This window comes from Lissotriton vulgaris, chromosome 2_1 (assembly GCF_964263255.1).
Source record: "Lissotriton vulgaris chromosome 2_1, aLisVul1.2, whole genome shotgun sequence".
In the NCBI taxonomy this organism is placed as follows: Eukaryota; Metazoa; Chordata; class Amphibia; order Caudata; family Salamandridae; genus Lissotriton; species Lissotriton vulgaris.
Genome location: NC_141687.1, coordinates 1,295,427,485 through 1,295,452,680, shown reverse-complemented (window position 1 = coordinate 1,295,452,680; position 25,196 = coordinate 1,295,427,485). Strand labels below are relative to the sequence as shown.

General features: G+C 44.1%; 1 protein-coding gene across 2 annotated transcripts in view; it reads left to right on the top strand.

The window, feature by feature from the left end:
• NCKAP5 (NCK associated protein 5) overlaps nucleotides 1–25,196 on the top strand; it is a 749,742-nt gene that overhangs the window by 226,133 nt on the left and 498,413 nt on the right. For both annotated transcript variants that reach the window (XM_086957062.1, XM_086957063.1), the window contains exon 3: nucleotides 5,006–5,139. In XM_086957062.1, coding sequence (XP_086813188.1) covers nucleotides 5,006–5,139 — 134 coding nt within the window. The remainder of the gene's footprint in view (nucleotides 1–5,005; nucleotides 5,140–25,196) is intronic.

Genomic DNA, 25,196 nt, shown 5'->3' with positions numbered 1-25,196 from the left:
TGGTAAACCACCCCTGTATTTGTTGGAAACAGTAAAGAGTTATTTTGGTATGAAGAAAAATACGTCACATTAAAGTAAGAAAATAATTAGTTTTAAAATGGATGCTAAAAAGGTTGTAAAATCAGTTGAATGTGGCAGAAAGTGAGGCTAGGTTCACAGGGGATTGTTTACAAACCGGCTCACTCCGTGCACACTAAGAGCTCGACACACTGTAATTGTGTCGGCGGCCGTCTGATTAAGGAAAATGTGCATTTGTGACAGAGGGTGGTGGTAGGGCAGAAGCAGTGATGGGGTAAAGCAACCTTTTTAAAGAAAAGAAGTTCTCTAAAATAACTGTTAAAGAAAGTAAGTGTAAGGACCCTGTGTTTGATGGGTGTTTCATAGCCTTGACAGAAGTGAGCTTTCTGCTGCTCAGGAGGCAGCAAAGAAGAGCAACACAGGAGTAAACCAAGTATCAGGCAGGAATAAAGTTGTTTTGTTGAATCCTTTAGGTCTTGCACACAGCGCATGCGCGCTGCCTAGGCTCGACCTAAAAAACACTCAGGCTACTCAGGAAGCTCTTCCTGAGCTGCCTTAGTTTGAAATAAAATAAAAGTCTCCATCTGGAACAAAGAACTTACTTCTAAAATCTGCCGGGAATTTGCCATACAGAAGAATCTCCGATTTCTCCTCATTACATTTAAGCTGCGCATGAGCGAGCCAGTGAAAACTAGAGGAAAGACAATATTGAGCAGAGGAAACCGAGTCATCGTCCCTTCCCCAAGTAAATAGAGGCTGGGTGTCATCAGCATAGGCCATCACCTTAGCCCCCAGAGTCTCTGCTAAATAGACCAGCGGGGTGACATAGATATTGAAGAGAAGGGGGCTAAGGGATGATCCTTGCGGGACACCTGTTGTCAAAGGCTGAGAAGAAGAGGCATTAGGTGGAAGCCAGACATGCTGCGAACGGCCCTCCAGGAAAGACCTGATCCAGCCCAAGGCGGATCCCGATATGCCAATCTCTGAGAGGCGATCAAGAAGCAGGGAGTGGGGCACCGTATTGAATGCCGCCGAGAGGTCCAGCATAACCAAAAGCCACCTTCCTGCTGGCATCCAAACCCTCACGGATCGCCTCTGACACCTTCAACAACGCTGACTCCGTGCTATACGAAGCTCGGAGTCCAGACTGAGACGGATGGAGCAGACCCATGGCCTCAACATAATTGGGGAGTTGATTTGGGACCACCTTCTCACACACCGTAGCCAAACTAGGCTCATGTGATATAGGGCGGTAATTTCCAGGCTGACCCTGTTCCGCAATACTGTATGTTATAAAATGTGAATGACACTCCAGCAGACCAATGGATGTAGAAGCCTGACTGAAAGCCCCTATAAGTAAATATAATATATGTATTTTTATTAAGTACAAAAGGTCTTGGCTAATGCCAGACCCAAAAATGATGGCACAGTGTGAGGAAATGGAAAATCTTTTGCAAAGTTTTCCAGTTGAGACAATTTGCACCCATGGAGGACTCAGCAACTGATTCCATTATGAATATAACTTCATTATCGGTTTATGTTTACTTGGTGTTTTTGTGCCTTTCAAGTGCTCACAAAGAGATATCAAATGATACTTCGTTTTGCAGAGACCACACATAGGTTTCAGATGTATGGAAGTGGCGCGAGTCAACAGAAATTGATGAATCGAAATGTTGGTGCCAGTATTTCTTTTAACAACTCAGAGTTTCTTTATGTTACTTTCCACGCATCCAGTTTAGCTCATTGATGTCTTCTGAGACCTGAAGTATTTTCCAGTCAAAACTAGAAGGTATTGTTTCCACTGCTTAGAAGCAACTGCAGACCCATTTGGGCTGATTGGTAAATTATAGCTTGAGGTAGAGTCATGTAGGACCCATGTCTTCCCGCCATGAGAGACTGATTAAGGCATTAACAAGTGATAAGTGAAAATGCAGTCCAGCATGAACTAAGACGTCTTCTCTCTCCTTAGCAATATAATCAACCTCAGATGTGCTCGGCCTTATAAATCCTCTGGTGTGAGATGCATCATGAGTCCTGGCCACCACAAGCTTACAGCCTTTGTAATAACATCCCTCTCCCACTTAAGCTGCTCGGAGACAAAAAGAAGTGATTGACGGAATAGTGGCGAAGTTGACCTACAAATCAATGGAATTACTTTTTTGGAGTACTTTCCAGTGGTTAGGAAGCTTTGCTTCATGCTTAGACACCAATATCGTTTTGTTGGAATAGGAGATGAGCGACTGCGGACTGATGTTTTGGTATGGATATTGCAATCTGTTGATAGATTCAATTTAATATTCTGTTGAACGATTCAATTTAATATTATGTTGTGGAGCCTTCTGCTCATATATGGGCACATACAATAATGCATGTGGTTATTATCACCCACTCAAATCAAGACTCTCCGTCTATTAGAATAAGAAACAATTGTTGCTAAGTAATTTCTAGACTTGAAGCCCATTATTGAGGTGGTACATTGCATGACACTGAATATAATTTCAAAATATGTCCAACATTTGCCTTCTAGTGTTCTCCTTTTCTGTAGATTAGCTATAGACAATGTGTTTAAGGTCCACTGGGCAGTACATCACATCCAGCAGGCTTGTTTATCCATATTAGATTTCAGAAATTAAAGAGGCCAGCACTTGAGGGCTTGCTGCGTGGAGGAGTAAGGGTAACCATCAATCCATAGTTTTGTTGAGTTACATGCTTACTGCAGTAACCCTTTTGTAAAGTTTTAAGAACACTAGGTATAATAAGAAAGCCATCTACGGCATTATGTCCGCCCCACTTTTAATGGATAATACACAAACTCATCCTAAATGCATGACTGAATTTGAGATTTCACTGAAATTTCCAGGTATTTTCATGGAAATTTACCCAAGTCATAGATTTCTAAGAGTGCTCTCCTGACACTAAACCTACTCCTACGGATTATGCGCTGCATAGACAATGTAGGAGAGCACGTTTTCTGGGTACTGTGCATCAATGCGTTTAGCCTACTGCAACTCTATGCACACATGCCCCCTGATATTGACATTGTTAGCCAAAATGTGGGATTTACACTCAGATATTTGATTAGTTGAACCCTCTATTTCCCCCATCTGTTCTTTGTAACCATTCTTGTTTTCTTAAATTGGTTTATAACTTTTTTTTACAAATGGAAACATACATTGCATTCAAAAGAGCAAAGCAGGAAACATGCATGTGGTGTATATTATGAAATTATTATCGAAAGATAAAACATACTTATGAGTCAAGCAGGTCTCAGGCAACTGTCTGTGGTGTTTCAAATATTATATATAAATATGGAGTTGAACATTTTGTGTCTGGCTCACTTTTTAAATTCAATACACTCTGAACGCTATGACACAAATAGTTATTCCAGTTAATGCACTAAAATGGTGGTGCCCGTTCTGGTCAAATTTGATAGTGTTAATCTGTTTTGCCTTTCTTATTCTGTATTTGTATTGTTACGTTTCTGGCTTCGTTTTGTGAGTGTGACCAGAAGCCTTCTATACATCCTGATTGATATGGGTTGTTATTGAAGACTTCTTGGTGTTTGCCCTTCATGGTAGAGTGCATCATATTTCAGAATCATTCATAATCAAAGTGATCATTTTATGTTAAGGACCAAGTCCTAGCACTTTGCTGCTGTCACAATCCTTCAATCCGATTCTGACTACCTCGTCAGATCCCGCAGTAATACGATCGTTAGAAGTGGTGGAGGGCAGCAAAAGATTGCTATTTGCTTATAATACGATTGGTGAAATTCCTCTCCTCGCAGTCATCTCAAGCCATACTGTCTTCTGCTGAAGATATATTATTTAGCTGTGGAAGGAGTCAATTTCCCATCACTGCTGTCTTCACTTTTGGATGATGTGTCTTCTTCAGTGGCGACCGGCACGGATCTGGGGTGACGGGAAAAGGGGGGAAAAAGAAAAAGACATCTACCTCCTCTCCACTCTGTCCTATGTCGTCTCTCCTCCACGTCCCTCTAACAGGAAGTAGCCAGGCTCCCCTAAGCCAATCACATCCGTGCAATGCTGCGTGTGATTGGCTCTCCAAAGCCAATCACAACGCTGCATTGTAGCGTTGTGATTGGTCTGTGTGCCGTAGTTCGGCTTGCAGGCGCTGACTGTGGCCTGGGCATGTTCTCCTCCCAGGCCGTAATTTCAGCCTGGGTGGAGAGCATGCTAAGTGAGCATGACTGTTTGACCGGCCCCAGACTGCCGGCCAAAGCGTCATTCGCATTTCAGTGTGCTTTCCAATCCTCCCTACCCTGCTCTGTAAGCAGAGCAGCCCTGTCTCGCCCCATGCTGCCGCAGCAGAAACAAATACAATGATAATAACATCAAGTTATTATCATTTTTATTTTTTCTTTCTTTCACTGCTGCAAAGCAGTTAGTGGGGCAACCTTCCTCCGCCTTAGCAGAGGAGCCGTCCCTGATCTTCTTTATGAACCTACTGCTTATCATTCACCCAAGCTCTACTCTGGGTTTATAGTGCTAAAGAAATGCAAAAATCAGTCAAAATCAAGCAGATTGAGTAACTCAATATTTGATAAACATGAGTAAACCATAGTAGGGGGAAGCTAGGTGTTCTCTTTGAAAAATACGGTTGATGTGTTAGGTCTACTTTCTGAGTTTCAGTCAGTGACCCGTGCATGTGAAGTGAATAGAGCAACACTGTAGTAAGCCAGACCTAAAATCTGTTATTTCAAGTACACTTCCTATAGATCTGCATTGTGTTTAACAAATTTCAGATTTTAAAACCAGCCATGTAATATAACACACATTAGCAACATTCGTATGCTAATTTTACATGCCATGGGTGCATGCTAGAAATCTTAAGTGGTTTGTGTTGTGTAGAAACAACATTTTTGCTTATTGGGTAATATTTAATAACTTTCCTGGAAGCACTGTTAAAATATATATATATATCTCAAACCGATCACATTTTCTAACATGGTGTACTTTTTTTTCAGCGTGAGAAGCTGATACACGAGTTGGAAGAAGAAAGACGTTTGAGACTTGAATGTGAAAAAAGATTACGGGAGGCAACCCTGGAGTCTGACCGCAGCAAGGCTCAAATGCATGACCTGCAACAGCAGTTTGCCAGGTAGGAGCTCTCGCGATTCTAAATGCAAATACTGTAATACCTTCTGATTGAGGGCAGCGAGCACAGCCGCGGAGGGTTACTTAACGTCAGGCAGTGAAGTGCGACAATTACAGCACTCCAATAGGCTTAATGGAAAATGGCACTTATCGCGCAACCACATGTAATTCATACATTCTCGGGTGATTAGTAATGCGCCACAGTTACACTCGGCGGAGTTCTAAAATTAAGGTCTATCCTGTTATACTTCTCCAGGTGGAATTAACCCGTTCGCTGCTGGGTTGCGTAAGCGCCCTCTCTGCCTTAGGCTTGCTTTTAAACTTGCACAAACGTCACGCAAACTTGGCAGAACTTTATGACAAGTCAAACTCGCTTCTGTTTTAGAGCTGTGTTTATATGCAGTTTGGCAAAAAACAGACTTTATTAGTTTTTAAAATGTGGCCTCAGGTTAGTGAATGGATTCATGTGGCAATATTGCTTCCCACAGTGGGAAGATATGTAAATCAGAATACAATATACATAAGAGAAAATTGCAGCTGATTCACTGCAAGAGGGAAGAGACGGCAAAGCACTTCAAATGGGAACAGTTAGAATGTGTTCTGCAAATTCAAGGGCAGATTTACATGAAAGTGCCGCAACGCGGCACCGCATGCCCTTTGGCTGCGCCACGCTGCGGCACTTTTAAAGCACAGGAATGCAAAATATTTACAATAATATGTCACATTCCTGAGCTCTCCCCAGTGCTGGCGCACAAACAGCTGCCATGCGCCGGCGCAGGCACCCTTGCACCATGGTGCAAGAATGCCAGCGTCATGGGGAAATTGTTTTTGTGCAGGAAGGGGCACCTTCCTGCACAAAAACAATCACTAGAGACGTTTTCCTCTTTCAATATGTGCTGTAAAATGCAGCACGCATGGAAAGAAGGAGAAATGAAAACATTTATCCTTGTTGCGCCTCGCTACGCCTCGCTATGCCATCCCTAGGGTGGCGTATCATTTCCGGGTTTACGATTCCTGGTAAATCTGGAAATGTGTCAGATTCCATGGCTGTTGCATGGGAACACCCACAGCAACACCCATGAAACGCTCCTTTCACGCAAAATGCTGCGTGTAAATGGGCCATATTTACAAGGACAGGAAAAGTCATGCAGGATGGCTTTTCCTGTCCTATTAAATATGTGGCAGTGAAATGAGCCGCCAGTGCGTCACAAAAAGTGATGCATCGGTGGCGCAAGGGGCTTGTAAATCTGCCCCTCAGAGTGTAAGAACTCTATTGGGTGAAGGAATAAAAATCTTATTTGTAGTAAAAGATCTATAAGGTGCAACCTTCTTAGGAAATAACTGATGAAAATTCAATGATATTAGCAGAAAATAAGACTGAGTCAAGAGGGCCTTAGAGGAATAGGGGGACATTGCAGCCCAGTGATCAAATTGCTATTTAGAAAACAGGAAACCTAGATTCTAATTCTAGTTTCATGTCCTGGACAGCTTTGTGATCCTGGGCAAATCACTTCTTCCCCCAGTGCCTCATTTGCCATCTGTGCCACAGTTGGGAAACCATTACAACATACTATCCAGCAGGAATGTTAAGCACTATATAGAAAGTAGAATTTTTGCTAGTGTGCTAGCCTCCACATTCAGTCATTCTTTCACAATAGGTTATGAGCCAGGAATATTAAGGGTATAACCTTATTGTCAAAGAATGACAAGCTTGCCAGATGGAAATGAAAAAAAAAGAAAATGTAATACATTTGAAGATCACATATAATAGCCATTTTCTTTTTTTAATTCCAGCAGAATTTAAAGAGGCATGTTAAACAAGCAGCACAATCAGATGGTAGTAGTACGAAAAATGAAGTCGTAAGTTTAGAGTCCTCTATATGCGCTGTTTCCGTTTAATCCAGTCCCAGGAAATCACTTGGAAGTGAATCTAAAGGATATTTGGGCCTTATGTACAAAGCCATTTTGTGGTTGTGAAGCCTGTGATCCGTTATCTCACAGAGTCTGCGACCTCAAAATGTTTTTTTATTATGTACGAAACCTATTTATTTTCTGATTCAGTAACACATTACCAAATCGTAAAATGGATTTTGGAACTCATAAGGAGTCACTATTTGGGAGGGCTGTGTTTAGGGTGTCTCTTGCAAATAGCGATTCATTAAAGTATATATCAAATTCTGCGCTCTAATTCTGGCGGAATATGCAAACAAAACAGGTGATGGACCGAATGTGGATCAATGTCACACCCTCAACCCAGTCCGAAGATCTGGGCCCAAATCCATCGTTTTTTTGCACTCCACACCACCCTGGGTTAGACAATGGCGATATGCAAATCAGCTCTGACCCTGTGCCCCATGGGAACAGTCCAGTCCGAACTACAAAAGCCATGTCCTTCCCAGAACGGAATCAAGCATCCGAGGACCGGACCGGTTTCGAGGTTACACCTCTCATCAGCCCGGCTAGCTTGACTCCAGTGGTGTGGAGTGCCTGGGACCCACGTCTGGGCATCCCCAGCGCACTCAGGGCGGAATATGCAAACAAAACAGGTGATGGACCGAATGTGGATCAATGTCACACACTCACCCCAGTCCGAAGATCTGGGCCCAAATCCATCGTTTTTTTGCACTCCACACCACCCTGGGTTAGACAATGGCGATATGCAAATCAGCTCTGACCCTGTGCCCCATGGGAACAGTCCAGTCCGAACTACAAAAGCCATGTCCTTCCCAGAACGGAATCAAGCATCCGAGGACCGGACCGGTTTGGAGGTAACACCTCTCATCAGCCCGGCTAGCTTGACTCCAGTGGTGTGGAGTGCCTGGGACCCACGTCTGGGCATCCCCAGCGCACTCAGGGCGGAATATGCAAACAAAACTGGTGATGGACCGAATGTGGATCAATGTCACACACTCACCCCAGTCCGAAGATCTGGGCCCAAATCCATCGTTTTTTTGCACTCCACACCACCCTGGGTTAGACAATGGCGATATGCAAATCAGCTCTGACCCTGTGCCCCATGGGAACAGTCCAGTCCGAACTACAAAAGCCATGTCCTTCCCAGAACGGAATCAAGCATCCGAGGACCGGACCGGTTTCGAGGTAACACCTCTCATCAGCCCGGCTAGCTTGACTCCAGTGGTGTGGAGTGCCTGGGACCCACGTCTGGGCATCCCCAGCGCACTCAGGGCGGAATATGCAAACAAAACAGGTGATGGACCGAATGTGGATCAATGTCACACACTCACCCCAGTCCGAAGATCTGGGCCCAAATCCATCGTTTTTTTGCACTCCACACCACCCTGGGTTAGACAATGGCGATATGCAAATCAGCTCTGACCCTGTGCCCCATGGGAACAGTCCAGTCCGAACTACAAAAGCCATGTCCTTCCCAGAACGGAATCAAGCATCCGAGGACCGGACCGGTTTCGAGGTAACACCTCTCATCAGCCCGGCTAGCTTGACTCCAGTGGTGTGGAGTGCCTGGGACCCACGTCTGGGCATCCCCAGCGCACTCAGGGCGGAATATGCAAACAAAACAGGTGATGGACCGAATGTGGATCAATGTCACACACTCACCCCAGTCCGAAGATCTGGGCCCAAATCCATCGTTTTTTTGCACTCCACACCACCCTGGGTTAGACAATGGCGATATGCAAATCAGCTCTGACCCTGTGCCCCATGGGAACAGTCCAGTCCGAACTACAAAAGGACCCCCCCCTGCACCCCTGAAATGTATTTTAAAGTGCATGTTTCACACACACATGTCCTAAGGACATGTGTGTCTGTAACATGACACTTTCCAAAATGCATTTTTGTGCTTTTTTTAAAGAATTTCGCAAATTAACACGAGGGTCAACCTCGTGTTAATTTGCACTTCCTATTTCAAAATTTGCATTTTTTTATAAATTGATGCATTGCATTTAAGGAATCGCACAAATACGATTCCTTAAATGCATTCGCATTTTTAGGAAATGCAAAAAAAAGCGAATTTTGAAAAATTGTTTCATGCATCCCAAAAACGTATTTAGGAAGTGCAAACGGCCGAATTTACCGATTCGCACCGTTTGCACTTCCTAAATAGGTTGATGCATGTGCCCCATGGTGCTTGATGCATCATATTCAGAACATTTCAGCAGTTATATTCATTGGCTCATACCACAGTGCCCCTTTAGTTGTATATTATTAAGGAGATTTTAATACTTTTAAACTGTGGGTAGTAACAGATTTTAGCAACGAACAAGAACTTCCTTGAACGATACTTTTGTTACGGTATACTTGGACAAGCACCTGCAATTTGCCTGCAGAGCCTACAGCTTATATTCAAAAGATGAGTTTTGTAATTCTTATTCAAATGGCTGATTTTATAAACAATATTTTCATAATGTATGTGCATACATAATTTTGACAACTCCCTTTTTTTAAAATTACTTTCTAAGGCATGATAGAAACATGTATCACGAGATTTATTGTGCATACCATCAACAGAATAGCTTAGTGAGTTAAATACTCACTGATAAACCATGTGGTGATGTTCAGGTAACATTTCAAATGCCAGAAAAGCTGACTCGGGGGCCTATTACAATGTCGGTTGTAAGGTGCCTGACCTCAGGTCGGAGGTCTTAGAACCGACATCGTCAGTTTCAATTCCGACCTGCTGATTTTGATACAGCCGGTCGGAATTGAAACCAGCCGGTCATTTCGGCTGGCTTACGACAGGTTAAAGTAGCCCGTCGGCCAGTCGGAATCAGCCGGTAATCCAAATGGATGGCGGTTTATACCGTTCACATAACGATGCACAGTTTCCGGCAGGGTTTCCATGTTGGCCTTTTCGATATGGAAACTCTGTCGGAAAGCATGTTTAGGGGCCCAGGGCCCCCCTTTCCCTTGTGACCTCCATTTGCCGGCCGTACTCCTTTGTTAATCCATGCACCCTGTGGCAGGAACCTTGAGGTACCTGCCACAGGGTGCACAGCTTATCACCTCCCATTTCCCTATATGAGCATCTACTATGGCCGGTTTACTGCCGTAACACATGGTCCCATAGGGATAGTGTTCAGTCGCATCATAATGAGGTGGTCTGGACTACTGACCAAAGGTCGGTCGGTCCCGTTTCCGAGATTGTTTCCAACCGACATCGTAATAAGCCCTTAAGACTTTCCATTCTTTCGAAAAGGGTAAATTGAGATCCGTTAAATTGGGTGTTTGTAACTCCTGTTAGAAGCACCAGAAGTGCGGTATGAAGCACTGTATGAAGACAGGTTATTATTAACACCTCATTGTATTGAAAGCTTTTGTCTTGGGCGAGGTTTATAATTTTATAATAGAGACCCACAACAGCATCTGAAAATGAACTCTCCCTGTCAGTAGCAGCGCACTTTTCTGTTCACATCTTAAGCAGGGTGAAAATGTTAACCAGTCAAAAAATCTTTACATCTAGAATGCATAGTTGCTTTGTCTGTGAATCCAGGGAGTAGTTGCTTTATTGACTGAAGTTATAGCTTCTATCGATCAGCAGTATTTCTGTCCGAGATTTCCAGATAAATCGAAGCCTCTCCACTTAACCTTTGTGTAAATCTTCCACAGCTCAGAATGACACTGACCTCGGTTTACAGTAAATGCTGTAAAGATTTAGCAGATGACAGATGGGGATTTAAGAGCAAAAGTTGGTATGCTTGCACTTGATAAGACAGGTGACGATTTGCAGTAAAATGTAATTCTATGTTACAGGCTTTCACCAGCATAAAAAGTAAGTAATAATTCGTCGCAAGCCGGACCATTACATTTTCCTTCTCCAGATAGTTGGAGAAATTGGAAGAAACTTGTGTAATCTAATTTAAATGGTCCCACAACTGCAGGGCTATATCAACAAGCATTTGCAATGCAATAGGTCTTGCATTTACGAGTGTTTCAGCTATTGGCATTGTAAATGACAATGCCTTTTACTTATGTGTTTTTTTAAAACAAATAAACAAAAGGCTTAAAACAGATAAACAGCATGGTTATTTACAATGCCAATAGATTGAACTCTCGAAAATGCGAGACCTATTTCATTGCTAAGATTTTTGTTTTGGAAAAGTGCCCCATGCCGCGCTTTCATGTTAATGGCGATTGCACCCCTTTCTTTAGACGAGCCATGTCTAAAGAAAGGTGGGCGGACACCATTGAAGTGAAAGTGCGGTATGGGGGGCTTTTACAAAAAAAGCATCTGTTTGTGAATTTGACAAACAAATGCTTTTTTTTGTGAAAGTGACCCAATCCGTGGTTTCACTTTAATAGCAGCAGCAGCCCCTTTCTTTAGACGGGACTCGTCTAAAGAAAGGGGCGCGGCCGCCATTAATATGAAAGCGCTGCATGGGGAGCTTGTAAACAACAAAAATTGTGAAGAAATAGAAAGAAAAATGCAGCCGCATTCGGCACCACAAATAAACCAAAGGCGGGGCTGCCACTGTATCAGCGTGGCATGGCATGCTATGTAAATAAAAAAGCATTGCGGGAGAGCGTGTCCTGCTTGCAACAGCAGGCATGTGAAAAACATTTAACAAAATAGTACTCGGAGGCTGTAATTAAAGCCTACCGAGTAACAACAAATGTAACAGGGGGTGTCCCCATGGTTTCAAAGTGAGGTAGGGTGGTACTAAGGAGGGACTACTGAGTCTATTGAACAATGAAAATCCACAGTTATCAAAGGACAATGACTCAAGCCAAGGGAAAATATGAGCGGAGAGTGGACGGAGAGTCTGGTCCACAGCTGAATACAGCATGCCTCGCAGAGCAGCGCATGCACTGCCCAGACTCAACCTAAAAATCAGTGATTCTTCTCTATAAAAGAAATTACATTAACCCCTTCCATGCTCATGACGAGCTCAGCTCGTCATAAGGCACACTGGAGCTGTGCTTATGACAAGGTGAGCTCGTCATGAAATAATGCCTTTCGAGCTTTTCCAGCACAGGAGGGGAAAAGCCATAGCAGCCAAGGTGTTAAAAGACTGACGAAAGAACTGATTTATTTTTTTTATTTTTATTTTCAAAATTTTATATAGCGCGAACAAGATCTTTGCAGATATCAGAGCGCTTCTATTGGTACTACATTTTTAATACCATGACACATATTGGTAATAACAGATGTTTATTGTTACCCTACTTAACTGTAGTCATTTTATTATCCTCAGTATGGTGAAAAGGTTAGTGTATTTGCTGGGATTCGGAAAATACAACAAGTCCCTTAAAGGATATGCGGATAAAATGTTGTAAATTAGCTACATGTATCCTCAATGAACATACTGTATGGGCCCTCTTAACAGAAACCTGCTAATGATTCTAAAACCGCATTCCAGTTGTTATTTTACAATAACACAATAAAACAATATTCGACAGTGCGACTATAGAGTCAAACAGAACCCTGTAGTGGATGCATTAGTACACTGACCCCCAGACCATGTACGATGGCTGGTCCCTCATTTCAATAGTGTTGTGTCCAAGGAAACAGAAGGAAGCCATACAATCTCTGGTGCATGTTCATTACAAGAGATTGAACAGTGTTACTTAGTTGAAGAAAGTGCTTTCTAGTCCACCACAAGCACAGGAGAACTTTATGCCAGCCCCTGTGAACATTATGCAATAGGGTGTCGTTCCCTGGCATGGCTTATACAGGGGATTCAGTTCCGCACCAGGAACCGTGTGATGACAGGTGAAGCTTAAATAATGTGGTCTAACTCGTCTATCTGAATCATGGTAAATAACTGTTCATCATCGGTAGCTCATGCCTCGTTAAAGGTTTTGGAATTGGTTTTAGTTTAGAGCTGGTTTCTCAGACAGTTTTTTTCTGTGAATAGTGGTAGCTTATTTTATTTACATGTGATTTGCTTCGAATATTCGCGAGAAATGTAAACTTTGCCAAGAAAGAAACCTTGGGAATCGAGGTTTTAGTCCCTTGCAAGAACTAACTGCAGATGGTATAAAAATGTGTTTACACTGAAAACAAGCATTTACAATGCAACGGTCTCGCCTTTGAAAAAGTTAGAGCTATTGGCATTGTAAATGACAACATTTTTATTTATGTGTTGGTTTTGAAAACAGATAAATAAATGACACTGTCATTTACAATGCCAATAGCTTAATCTCTCGCAAATGCCACACACAAACACACAGACCCACAGAGTCCTACACATATACATTCCTACAGAGCCACACTCAGAGCCACACACACACATACACAGAGCCGCATACACAGACACACACAGCTACAGACAGACACACACACACACAGACACACTTCATCCACCCACTTAGTCCATCCACCTAGCCACCACTCAACCTTATTCATCCACTGACTCCATCCACCCAACCACACCTTGTCAGGGGTAGTAAGCACTATATAAATACAGTTACAAAACAATACATAAAACGAACTTGTGCAAGTACATGACACCTTAATGAATAACAATCACTTGCTCTGCTTTGATCCAGGCGTAAAAGCAACTTAAACAAGATAAAAGCTCTGTAAATGAACCCCGTTGTAACCATCGATTTGCCAGTCTCCCCTTCCTCATTGCTCTTACTGCCAACTTTACAATAATGATCCTCAATCAGAAAAGAGAAGTATATAATTGAATGGCACAAAAAGGACAACTGCACGCTATATAATATTTCACAACAGACACAGGTGAGATAATGGCATGGGAAGATGTTTTTACATTAGCAGTTATGTACACAAAAGTGCTACGGATACCAAAGAAAATTGGCACATTTTGTAAACTGATACCACATGCTGTAGGCTCCAGCTCCCAACTCTTGGCCAATCCCGGAGAGGCTGGCATCGAAGTCCCGTACCAATCCTGACACGATGACTTCATCTGCAAGTGGCAGTTTGGGACCCCAGGCCATTTTAATTCACTAGTTTGGTCCAACCGGAAGTCCTTTATGGGTCCCTCAAAGGATCCCGCGTCAGGTGTGGCGAGTTTCGCCCGCTCTGACATCTTATTAGTATTGTGGTACTTGTAGTCCTACAATTGTAAAGGGCAAATGCACTGGATGTAATTAGATTTGAAGGGAAAATTACAGGAATAGGCGGGGGTTTGTGTCCGGCACGAGACAACCCATGATCTGTGTTCGGGGGCCCCGGTTCCATTAGCCATTTCGCTACTTAAACATGAACAAAATAGTCTAAAATCTGATGCGAAAGCCTCCTCAATCACCCTTTGCTCGAGACAACCCAGAACTCGACAGCTGCAGGCAGCCTGGAAAGAAAAATAAAATCTGCCAGCATCTGGCTTTCATTCTGAGTATAGTTTACTTTCTGTGGTGTCCGTTTAAAGAAATGGAGACACTTGTTGAATCGCGAAACAAACACAGCTTGGAATATCAAAGTAGTTGTTTCATCTTTCTAACCATAGCTTCGGGCTGTCTAGGCGACAGTGTGTCTAACAGGTAGCAGCAGGGCTGCTGCGCAGGAGCACACCACGCGTACGGTGACTGTGCCGAGAAGTAGCAGAGATTCCTAGTCAGAGGTGATAGAGATAACCTGATGCGGGAGGGAGGGGAAGCCCACCGGAACCCACTTACCTTTGAAGACGATGCTAGTGACCGGGTCCGGCTTCCCCAGTTTGGTCTTGGGGATGTTGCTGGCACTTTCCATGATGACCTTCAGCATGGTGCCGGAGGAGCGGGGCGAGGACGCCGGGGTGCGGGAAGGATGAAAGGAGCTGGCTCGGAGTCTCCTGCGGGCTCTCCGAGGCTCTCCGGGGCTCTGCTCCAGACCTACCCCAGCAGCGAAGACATGGAAGGAGGCGCCGGGAGTCAGGGGGGAGGTCCCTCTCAGGCGGCTGCTCAGGACCGGCCCACGCCCTTCCCTCCGACTCTCTATAAACACTCGCATACCTGCAGTCCCGGCTCACCGAGCGCGCCGAGGCAGGCCCCGGCCAGAGGGGCACCCTCCGCCCGCAGCACCTGGGGCCTGGCAGGCGCAGCCCAAAGACTGCAGCAACTCCGGCCCGTGCAAACACAGCTTCACAACTTCATACAACTCCTATACAGGATGACACCTCTCCCCAACACTGTAGCAATCAGAGCCCTGACAAACACAACTCAAAGACTGCAGCAACTCTGGCCCGTGCAAACACAACGTCACAACTCCTACCCAGGATGACACCCCTCCCCAACACTGCAGCACCAGGGGCCCTGGCAGACACAGGCATAGCCAGGCACGGCTATGGTACGAGGGGGCCAGGCTCCCGATAGAACTCGCGACCCGCCCGCCCCAGCGCCATCAAAAAATGGCAGCCGCAAACATCCTGATGAAGAAAAAAAAAGGAAACACTCACAATGGGCCACCTCTTCATGACGAAACAAAGGGGGCGGGGCTTAAAAAAAACACAGAAACGCCCACGAATCTGCTCCAAGAATGAGTGAAATTATTCTCTTCCAATGGCTAGCCTCCATTTATGGAGCTAGCCAATGGAAGAGAGAGGCGGGTTCAACCCCAGTAACTAAAAAAACAAATTTCTTGAGCTGCGCGACACTGCTGCGCAGTGTACGCCAGTCGAGACCTAAAAGAGCATGTTCTTCTTGTGTCAGTTTCTCAATCCGTAGAAATCCATCCGGGCTGCACAAAATATATAAGCTGCGACTGTAACTGCAATTGGAATTTTTTTAAATCCTCTTTATCTTCAATTGAAGAAGGTATTTGAGGCAAATTGGTTCTTGTTTGTAAATTCTCACATCTGTTGCTGAGAAACAACCCTGTTTAACAGTCATCCAGCCACAAAATTATCCTTCCCGGATCCAGGAGGACCTGCTGCCGGAGATGTGCTTGGTTTCCAGCCTCATTAAATATTATTTCCATGTGGTTCACCGTTGTGTTCTGCTTCCAAATGCCCAATTTAAAACTTAGAAAAATAACATTATGGCCAAAGTATGCATGGGAGTATATGCTTTACAAGCCCCTAGGACGTCTGAATAACCCTAGCAAATGCCTAGCAGAAATTTAATCTATTCACAGACTTACAAAGAATGTCAGTCTCGAGTAAAAAGGAAAAAGGGATTTATCTAGTTTACTGCTCTGTAAAGCAATGGAATTTTGATCTTAGCGTATTCGCTCTCTTATAATTGTCTGTACCATAGGAATTTTGACTGTTCTTAAGGATTAATAGATTCATGTTTTCTGGCTTTCGGGCCTTCTTTTTATAATTCAAATGAGCTAGCGTGAAGGGAGTACACGCGTTAACGTCATATGTAATGTGTTCAGTGCACAGTTAGGCTGCCACGAGAGACTGTGTCGACAGTAGAACCCTGCTCAGAGCAGTGTCCCATAATACGGATTTGACTGGCACTTGCAGTAAGTGTGTCTAATAGCTGGACATTGTCGTGCCAGAGCATGTTGAGAGAGCAGTTTCGATTAAAATGTGGTGGGCATGGGCCAATATAACTGATCAGTTTGAGGGCTGACCACAATGGCTACGAACTTCAGAGCCACGGGCAAACGTGTTGTAGTATTTGCTATGCTACAGTCCCATAACGTAACTTATTGCAATCTGGTGCCCTCTTGTGGCCGTTTGTGGTAGTGGTACAAGGGCATCTCTTACAGAGGTCATAATTTAGCACTCACCCAAGCTCACCACAGTGGCATCGTTTTAAGACCCTTCCTTGCCTCAGCTTTAAGACAGTACCTAGCATTCATGTGCCTGCCAGAAGACACTTGCTAATAGCATGTCCTGTCTAACTGGGCCCCCTTCGTTTATGACGCAGACGGCACGTGGGAATCAACTAGGTACCCTAAATATGCCAGTGCCAAACCAGGTCACAATTTGTGGTTAATCTACAAAATGACAAGCCCAGTGTCTGGTGAGACTATGGGCGCATGTTGGAAAATTGCATCACTTATCTTGACTTATCTTAATAAGTATTTTCCACCTGCAACCTAGCTCTCTCGGTGGCAGGAAATGAACCAGAAGGCACGTGGCATATTCTGTAATTCCACAAGGACTCCTTTTGCAAAAACGGAGTTTTAATCCTTTAGCACCCATTTTTTTACCCGGCTGCCTCAGTCACACAATAATACCGATTCATTGCTAAATGTTAATTATTCTGGCCCCTTTTGAACTGAACAGTGTGATCTATACTGAATATCCTTGAAGAGACATTGTGTTTTTTATTATTTATGAACGGTTTTACATTAAACATAGACTTTTCATTGTTACGTCTTGGTAAGACTGCAGAAAGTGAGAGTCAGTGCATGTATTTATATTTTGATCATACGTACACAGACTTAGGTGTCTAGGGAATGTTGTTATGTTATGTTAGTATGAATTTGTAGAGCGCACGTTCACCCTGGGGTTTCTTGGCGCTGTGTACCGCTGGGGAACCCGTCCTGGCTTTCCCTGTGAGATGGGCCCTATTGAGCATCCCCAAGGTGAAGCCAGGCATCCCCGGCAGCGAGGGGGCCGTTGAGGAGATTAAGCAAGCTATTGCCCATAGTTGCAGCGTGGGACCCATGGTTAGAGAGGCACGAGGCGAGATTTATCCAGCCCGCTGACATTGGTTCCGTACCTTGCCGCGTCGGGAATTGAACCCTGGTCCCGGGCCGACCTCTGCTTCTGGGTCTGCCGCCTCTAACCGGTGAGACACACATTATTTAATATTATTCATTATTATTGTTTTGTTGCACGTGTGTAGGCAGATTTCCTATTCATACTGTTGTCTAAGTTGGTTTCTATGGTGCTACATGTGGTCTTTAAAAACAAAGAAGTGATGGGTGGAATACTTGAATTAATCTCATCTTCTGTATATTATTCTAGCTTCCATTCCTATCCATCGTTTTGTTGTCCAATATACCGCCCTGGACAGCGACCAGCCATAAGCTAAAATGTCTTGGTTCTTCTTCAGTAGGAACAGTTGAACGTGAACAGCCAGGCCTCTTCACCTCCAAATGGGAACACAAAAACCCCAGACCAGTTTTGACCTTGCAGTTTGCACACCCAGTAAATACTGTTACCACAGAGTACAGTATTTCCTTGGTACATAATTCGTACTTCAGTCCGAGCCTTGGCTCTCGAAATGGAGAACAATGCTCTAATTGTGCATGTTTTCCAGGATTCTGAGATGCCGATCTCATAATGGGAGCCAGTTGGCCTCACTATTTTGGCCAGGTTTTTCATGATGAAAAACATGGAGGCAAAGTGCCAGATGTACAAATGTTTTTTGCGGTTGCAAACGGGAGATCGGCCCATGTGCGACTGCAAAAAAGGGCCCTGGCATGTACAAATGCTCTTTGGGGGTCGGTGAGGGGCGTCCCTTCCAAATAGCAAGTTAAAATGGAATGTACCATTGTTTCGCGACTGCATTTGTAGCTGCAAAACACTCATAGTTTACCACCTACTTGAAGTAAGCCACTCGCAAATGGGAAAGGGCCCCAGGGACCACTGTATGCATTTAAAAAATGAAACTTAAACGTTTCATTTTTCTTTTTTAAATGCATCCCGTTTTCCTGCAAGGAGAATGGGATGCATTTAAAAAAAAAATGCTTTATTTAAAAAGCAGTCACAGACATGGTGGTCTGCTGACCCCAGCAAGCCACCATCCCTCGGAGTGCTGACCATTCCTTATGGGGTCGCAAATTGCACCTGCCTCATGAATACTAATGAGGCATGCAATTTGCGTCCCCCTTATGAATCACAAACAGTCTGAGACACTGTTGTAAATTCCAATTTTCAAGTCGCAAATTACGAGTCGCTAAACAACTCAATTTGCGACTTGCAAATTGGAAGGGTTGTACATATTACCTAGAATCCCCTGGTCCATAATTTGTGCATGACCACTGACTCTAGCACCTTGAAAAAATATCCCAATCCGTTTGGGGACATAACATTTCCTTCATATGTGATAAACATTTTTTCTATCACTTCTTTGAAAATTGCCTTTAGAATACGGCACCAGCCAGTAATCCTTACAAATATTTTGTGAACTTTTTTCATAATGACTCAGATATGCATGAGGGTTAGCTTAGCAAATCAAACACCAGCATGCAAATCAGTTGAGTCTTTTGAGAAATAAAGATGTCGCCATCTACAGTCAATGAGGAAAAGTTGAGTGCTTGGTTAGTGACAGATGCATCATGAAAAATGCACTAAGCTCAACTGATGGCTCCACCAATATGAGAAGTGTTTGCTTAGATAAGAAAGACAAAGAAAACAAGAAGACATGCAAAGTGAAATAGAACATTCTAGCAAAAAAAATGCTGATGGTCCAGATTCACTGTGACACTTCTTCGTCGCTGTGTCCACTTTGCAGTGGTTACCAAGGCATTAGTAAAAAATGGGTTTTTGTACAAATAAGAATTGGCAAAGCCAACAGGTCTGGCACTGTGTGCCCACATTGTTAATGCATGTTTTTTGTCATTGTTTTTTCAAAACTTTATTGTCAGAGAAGGTGCTATACCTTCATCAGTCTTAAGAAAGCTTTCTAAAATAAAAATAAAAATTTGGTGTCAAAAAGAACGCATTGCTGTGGTAGCGTCTGGTATTATGGAACTACTTATGTGTGGACATGCTCCTTGCGAAAGAGTGGAATACTGTCACTCACAGTGAAGTTAGCCAATGGTTGAAGTAGGCAGATTCATTTCTCATGCTGCGTGCTGTCTCGATTTCACCTTGTTGTGAACATGTTGTTAGGCCACAGGCAATCAACAGCAGTAACGGACACACACACGCTGTTATTGGTGTGCGCAGGTGAGGCCTTGAGTGGCCGCACCCCCCTTTTTTATATCTTTAGGCCGCGCCTGACCCTCAGGATGAATGCATATACATTGTATCTAGGATTCTTGACAGAAACATGGCTTAAACCAAGTTCCACCCCTTCCATTCCAATAGCACTCCCGGAAGGCTACCGGATTCAAAGATTTGACAGACTGCCCCAAGTGGGGGTGGGATAGCCATAGTCCACACAGACAGTATCAAAGTCACCATACTTGAGCAACGGTGTAATAACAAGATGGAAATCTAAGTCTTCCGTATAGACCTACTTCCACAAAATAGTTGGAAAGGTGCCCTAGTCTACTGGCCTACGGGTCCCCTTGTTGACTTTTCATTTCAGCCACCGGAGTTGTTAGCACCTCACGTACTCTCCCCAAAAACTTTCTATTGTTGGGAGACTTCAATGTACACAGTAAGTGCATGGCTAACTCTGAGGTGGCATTTCTTTTGGCTGATCTCGCCTCCCTACACTCAGTCAAAATTAATGACGGCCAGACACAGGAAGCAGGCCATACTCTGGACATTATTTTCCCTAACTCTTCCAGCATTCTATGTGAATTCCCCCGGCCTTTGAGCTCGTCCGATCATGCACTCATTGGTTTCCACTTTCAGGGTCCCAGAGTGCATGTGGCTCTTCGTCTAGCCCTTAAGCATCTCTATAGGCAAGGACATAAAATCACTCCCGATTCTTTTCAAGCCGCCTTCGCAGCGCCATGTGATACCCAATTCAAAAACATTGAGGATGGTCTTGCCTGCTATAATACCTCTGTTAAATCAGCTATTGATCAGCTTGCCCCCTGAAATCTTTCCCCAGTAGGGCCAGGCACCCCCAAACAGCATGGTTCACACCTGAGCTTCGAAACGAAAAACTGGAGAGGCGCTGGCGTCGAATCCACAATGAGAATGACAAAGAGAGATATAAGATCATTCTCTCCCAGTATCATAACAATATAAAATTGGCACGGAAAGCCTTTATTGCCCAACAGCTAAACCAGACAGGGAACGCCCCCAAAGCTCTTTTTCAGGTTCTCAAATCTTTCACCAATTCCAAAGTTTGTGATATTGAGGAGGCCCAGTCTCAAGCTCTCTGTGATGAAATAGCATAGCACTTTACATAGAAAATGTAGCTTATTTATTATAAGATTACCTCAGAGGGAGTCTGCAGCAGGCTGCTACGGCTTATAGTCCTCCTATTTGCAACAGGACACAGTCGTTGGAGACCTTTCCCCCTCTGACTTGTGAGGATGTGGAAGTCTTACTACGTACAGTGAAATCAGGCTCTCCCCTTGACATCATTCCAGCCAAAATTTCTTCTTCACTTTCTAAACAACTTTCGGCACCCTTGTGTTCACTTCTTAATCTTTCTCTGAGAGAGGGACATCTCCCCTTGGAATAGAAGGCAGCGCAGGTCATCCCCATTCGCAAAAACACTAAGGTCCCGATGGAAGACCTCTCCTATTTATGGCCCATTTCCTTACTGCCCCTCCTGAGCAAGCTTCTGGAAAAACACATCAATAAACATCTGTCGGACTTTGTCGAATCCTCCGGTAGCCTTGATTCTTCTCAATCAGGGTTTAGGCCTAAATACAGCACAGAGTCAGCCCTGGTGACCATCAAGGGCAACATCAGGCTGGCCTTGGACAGTGGCCAATCCACACTTCTCATGCTGCTGTATCTCTTGGCCGCATTCGACACGGTCGCCCACCAGATCTTGCTCAGTAGATTGGAGGAAATGGGAATTATAAGACTAGCCCTTCATTGGATGACGAGCTTCCTTTCCACTCGCTCTCAGACTGTTAACCTAGTTCCTTATCGGTCAAAATCTATGGAGCCGACCAAAGGAGTGCCTCAGGGCTCATGCCTGAGCCCTACCCTGTTCAATATATATGTCGCTCCTCTGGTCGACCTTCTTAGGTCCTTTGGTTTTACCCCTATTTCAAATGCTGAAAACACTCAGCTCCTCTTATCATTTATATAATTGACTCTGTCGGCCCAGTCCACTTTCCTCTTAGGCACGATAGCAATATCCAAGTGGATGAGGAGCAATTTCCTCCAACTCAACTTAGGGAAGACCAATATCAGGCTCTTTGGAGAGGCTCCATTGTTGTGGTCACCAGATTGGTGGCCAGTGGATCTCGGTGTCCCCCCTGCACCAAAGACTGTTGTCAGGAATCTGGGTGTACAACTAGATCAGGCACTGACTTTGAAGGAACATGTGGCATATACTGCCGGCTCCTGCTTTCATGTACTCGGTCTGTTGCGGCGAGTCTTCCATTTTCTTCCAGATTCCACATCAACAACCTCATCCAGACAGTGGTACTAAGCAGACTAGATTATTGCAGCGCTCTGCTGGTCTCAGCAAATGGGTCCTTGCCGAGTCGTCTGCAGGTAGTCCAGAACACCGCAGCATGCCTGGTCTCTAATCCCCTCCTAGAGTAGCCTCTCTCCCTCTTCTTTAACAGCTCCACTGGCTCCCGGTGCGCAAGCGTATTAAGTTTAAAATCTGTTGCATCTTCCATAAGTTCGTGTATGACATAGGCCCTGTCTATCTTGCGGAGAAATTCAAACATTACCGCACCACTAGGGAGCTGCGCTCAGGAACCAAATTCCTTTTCCTGTTCCCTGGGTCAAGAAGTCAAGGATGGGTGGGAAAGCTTTCTCTTACCTTGCTCCCCTGTATTGGAATCAGCTCCCCACCCCTCTGAGGCAGTGCCCTAACCATCTTCAATTTAGAAGGCTTCTTAAAAGCTTTCTGTTTTAGACTCCTATCCCGTTAGTCTCCTTTTGCACCTCCGCAGCGCAGAGATACCCCTTTGGGGGTGATTCAGGCGCTATACAAAACTCACAAATAGATAAATATGGTAGAGTCGGGGTGGCACTTTACATCCCTTCCAACTTTTATTTTACCAAACTTAACTTTAGGATGGTTATACTGTGCATTCATGACCCTGCAGTCTGAGTTGGTGCAGGATTGGGGTGAAGTCCATTACTCTTGCTCTGGCCCCCTCTACACTCTTACCAGCAAGGTGGTTGGGGCATAATATCTAACTGGGCATGGATTCCCAGACCTAGAGCAGGTGTTATAGACATGGGTCCTCTGTTCACGACTGTGGCTCCGGAATGACCAGGGCCACCTTGGGCGCTGTGCTCGGAGGGGCTTGGCTTTGTCATTCCTTCCCATGACTTGGTGCCCACCGTATCTGGATCATCTCTTTGCTCCCGTCCCGGGACAAACACTCGCTTAAATCAGGAGACATTCCTGGCCACTGTGGCTTTGCCTCGCTGGGCAGTGACCATCATCCCGTGAATGTTCACAACCTGCCACATCTTGTTTTCTAATGGCTTGCTGAACCATCCAAGGTGTCGGTTTCGCATGATGACCTAATCGCCTACCACCAAGTCTGAAGCCATTGCTCTTGTGACCTGGCTCGCATGATCATTGGTGTTCTGAAACACCTCTGCTGCTGAGGATATGCCAAAGTTAAGCCTTCACTACCTCCAGAGGACTAAGTGGGTTGAGAAAGTGGTGATGTAGTGGCTGGCTCCAGTTCTAGCTGGTGGTAGCCGGCATTGAGATGGAGTTCAGAGAACCATTGTGCACCTTTCAGGTCCATCACAATGTCATCCATTGTTGGGGTGGGACTCAGCAATAACGGACACACACACACTGCTACTGCTGGGCGCAAATGTGGTCTTGAGCGCCCGTACCGCCTTTTGTTTTTACCTTCACGCATGCTTGGCCCTCAAGGTGAATGCAGATACATCATATGGCAGAGGCTGGGTGGCACTCTACAAGCTGCAGTGTTTGGAAGACATATGTGAATGACACAATTACAGACCAATGGATGAAGAGAGTAGACTGAAAGCCCTAAAATTAAGTATATCATGTATTTAATATTAGTAAAATCAAAAGGTATCGATTAACACAAGACCTGGTAGAATATTTATTCTGTTTATCACAAGTGGCTGAAAAACCAAAAGATGAAAAGTAAAAAAAAAAAAACATTGAAAATGAACATTTCAGCTCCCGAAAATAATTATACAGCAGGTTTGGCATTTCTCAGCAACCCGCATAAAATGCTAATTAATTCCCAGCAATAATGGGATTGTTCACTCTTTAATGAGCTTCCCTGACTCCGAAACAGCATTTTTGAAAAAATTTACAATACTCTGAGGACCTTGTTTATCAGATAATTTTGTCATTGAAACAGATTGTGAAAACAACCTATGAAAAGTCATGCCCAAGGGTCCCTAACTTAAAAGACGTAAGGGTAATATATCTGGATGCATGCTGCAAGCCCTTTCTTTATCTACAGGTTCATTGTACTCTGCCCTTTAAGGGACGGTTAAGGCATTCAGAAGTCTTATTTTCGATTGAATGTTATTGTTTCAAGAATATAAAGCACATTTGTTTTCTGTATGAAAGGATTATAGTGACCAATCCAAACTTGTGCAAACTATTCATGTGGTGTAGAACGATATAGAATTTGTAAGTGAAAAATATGTTCAGTGCCGCCTTGGTGTTGTTTTAAAGGTGTACCATACTTAACATAAGCATTCTTTGACAGGAGATGGCTTATTAGTACATAATCATTAAACCAACTTGTGTGTGTGTTCGCATGCGCTGCAAATGTTAAATATGTTGATATTGGTGCAATATTCTATTGTATTTTAATTGCATTTATATAGCTCTTACTAGTCCTGATGAAGCATTGAAGCGCTATTTCGGTGAGTAGCAAACTACTACGGATAAGAAGTGAATTAGTATAGTAAAATAGGAAAGTAATTTGAGTGGTAATTATGTTAAAAACACGAGAGGTACTCAGAGTCTGGAAATGAGAAATCTACTGGAACCTAATTGTGTCCCATATTAGTGTTCAGACCACGCCGTTGATCTAAACAAATGACAATATTATGTCAGAGAGGTGAGACAGAGAAGATACAGAGTCTAGAAGGCTAGAAAGAGTACCCATCAGCCCACTCAAAAGTGGAGTCTCGTCATCTGGGTTGTTGGAAAAAAGGTGTCCTCTAGGCTCCTCCTCAGGGAGAGTCTGAGGTTGCCTAATAATGGACCCTGGGATCAAGCATCCAACCAACAGAAGACAGTATGTGAGCGGAAGGGGCAAAAGTTGCAGTGCTCAGAAAAAAGAAGAGAAAATGAAAATGATCCTCGTGATTAAAAATACCTACTTTGATGACATAAAAAACTTTATTGGGTCTGACCATCAAAGTGGTATAATTAAAAGCAGTATGCTGATAGCATGCAAGGAATTGCTATCTATCATGTGTGTTAGTTGGTCGACATGTTTCAGCCTGT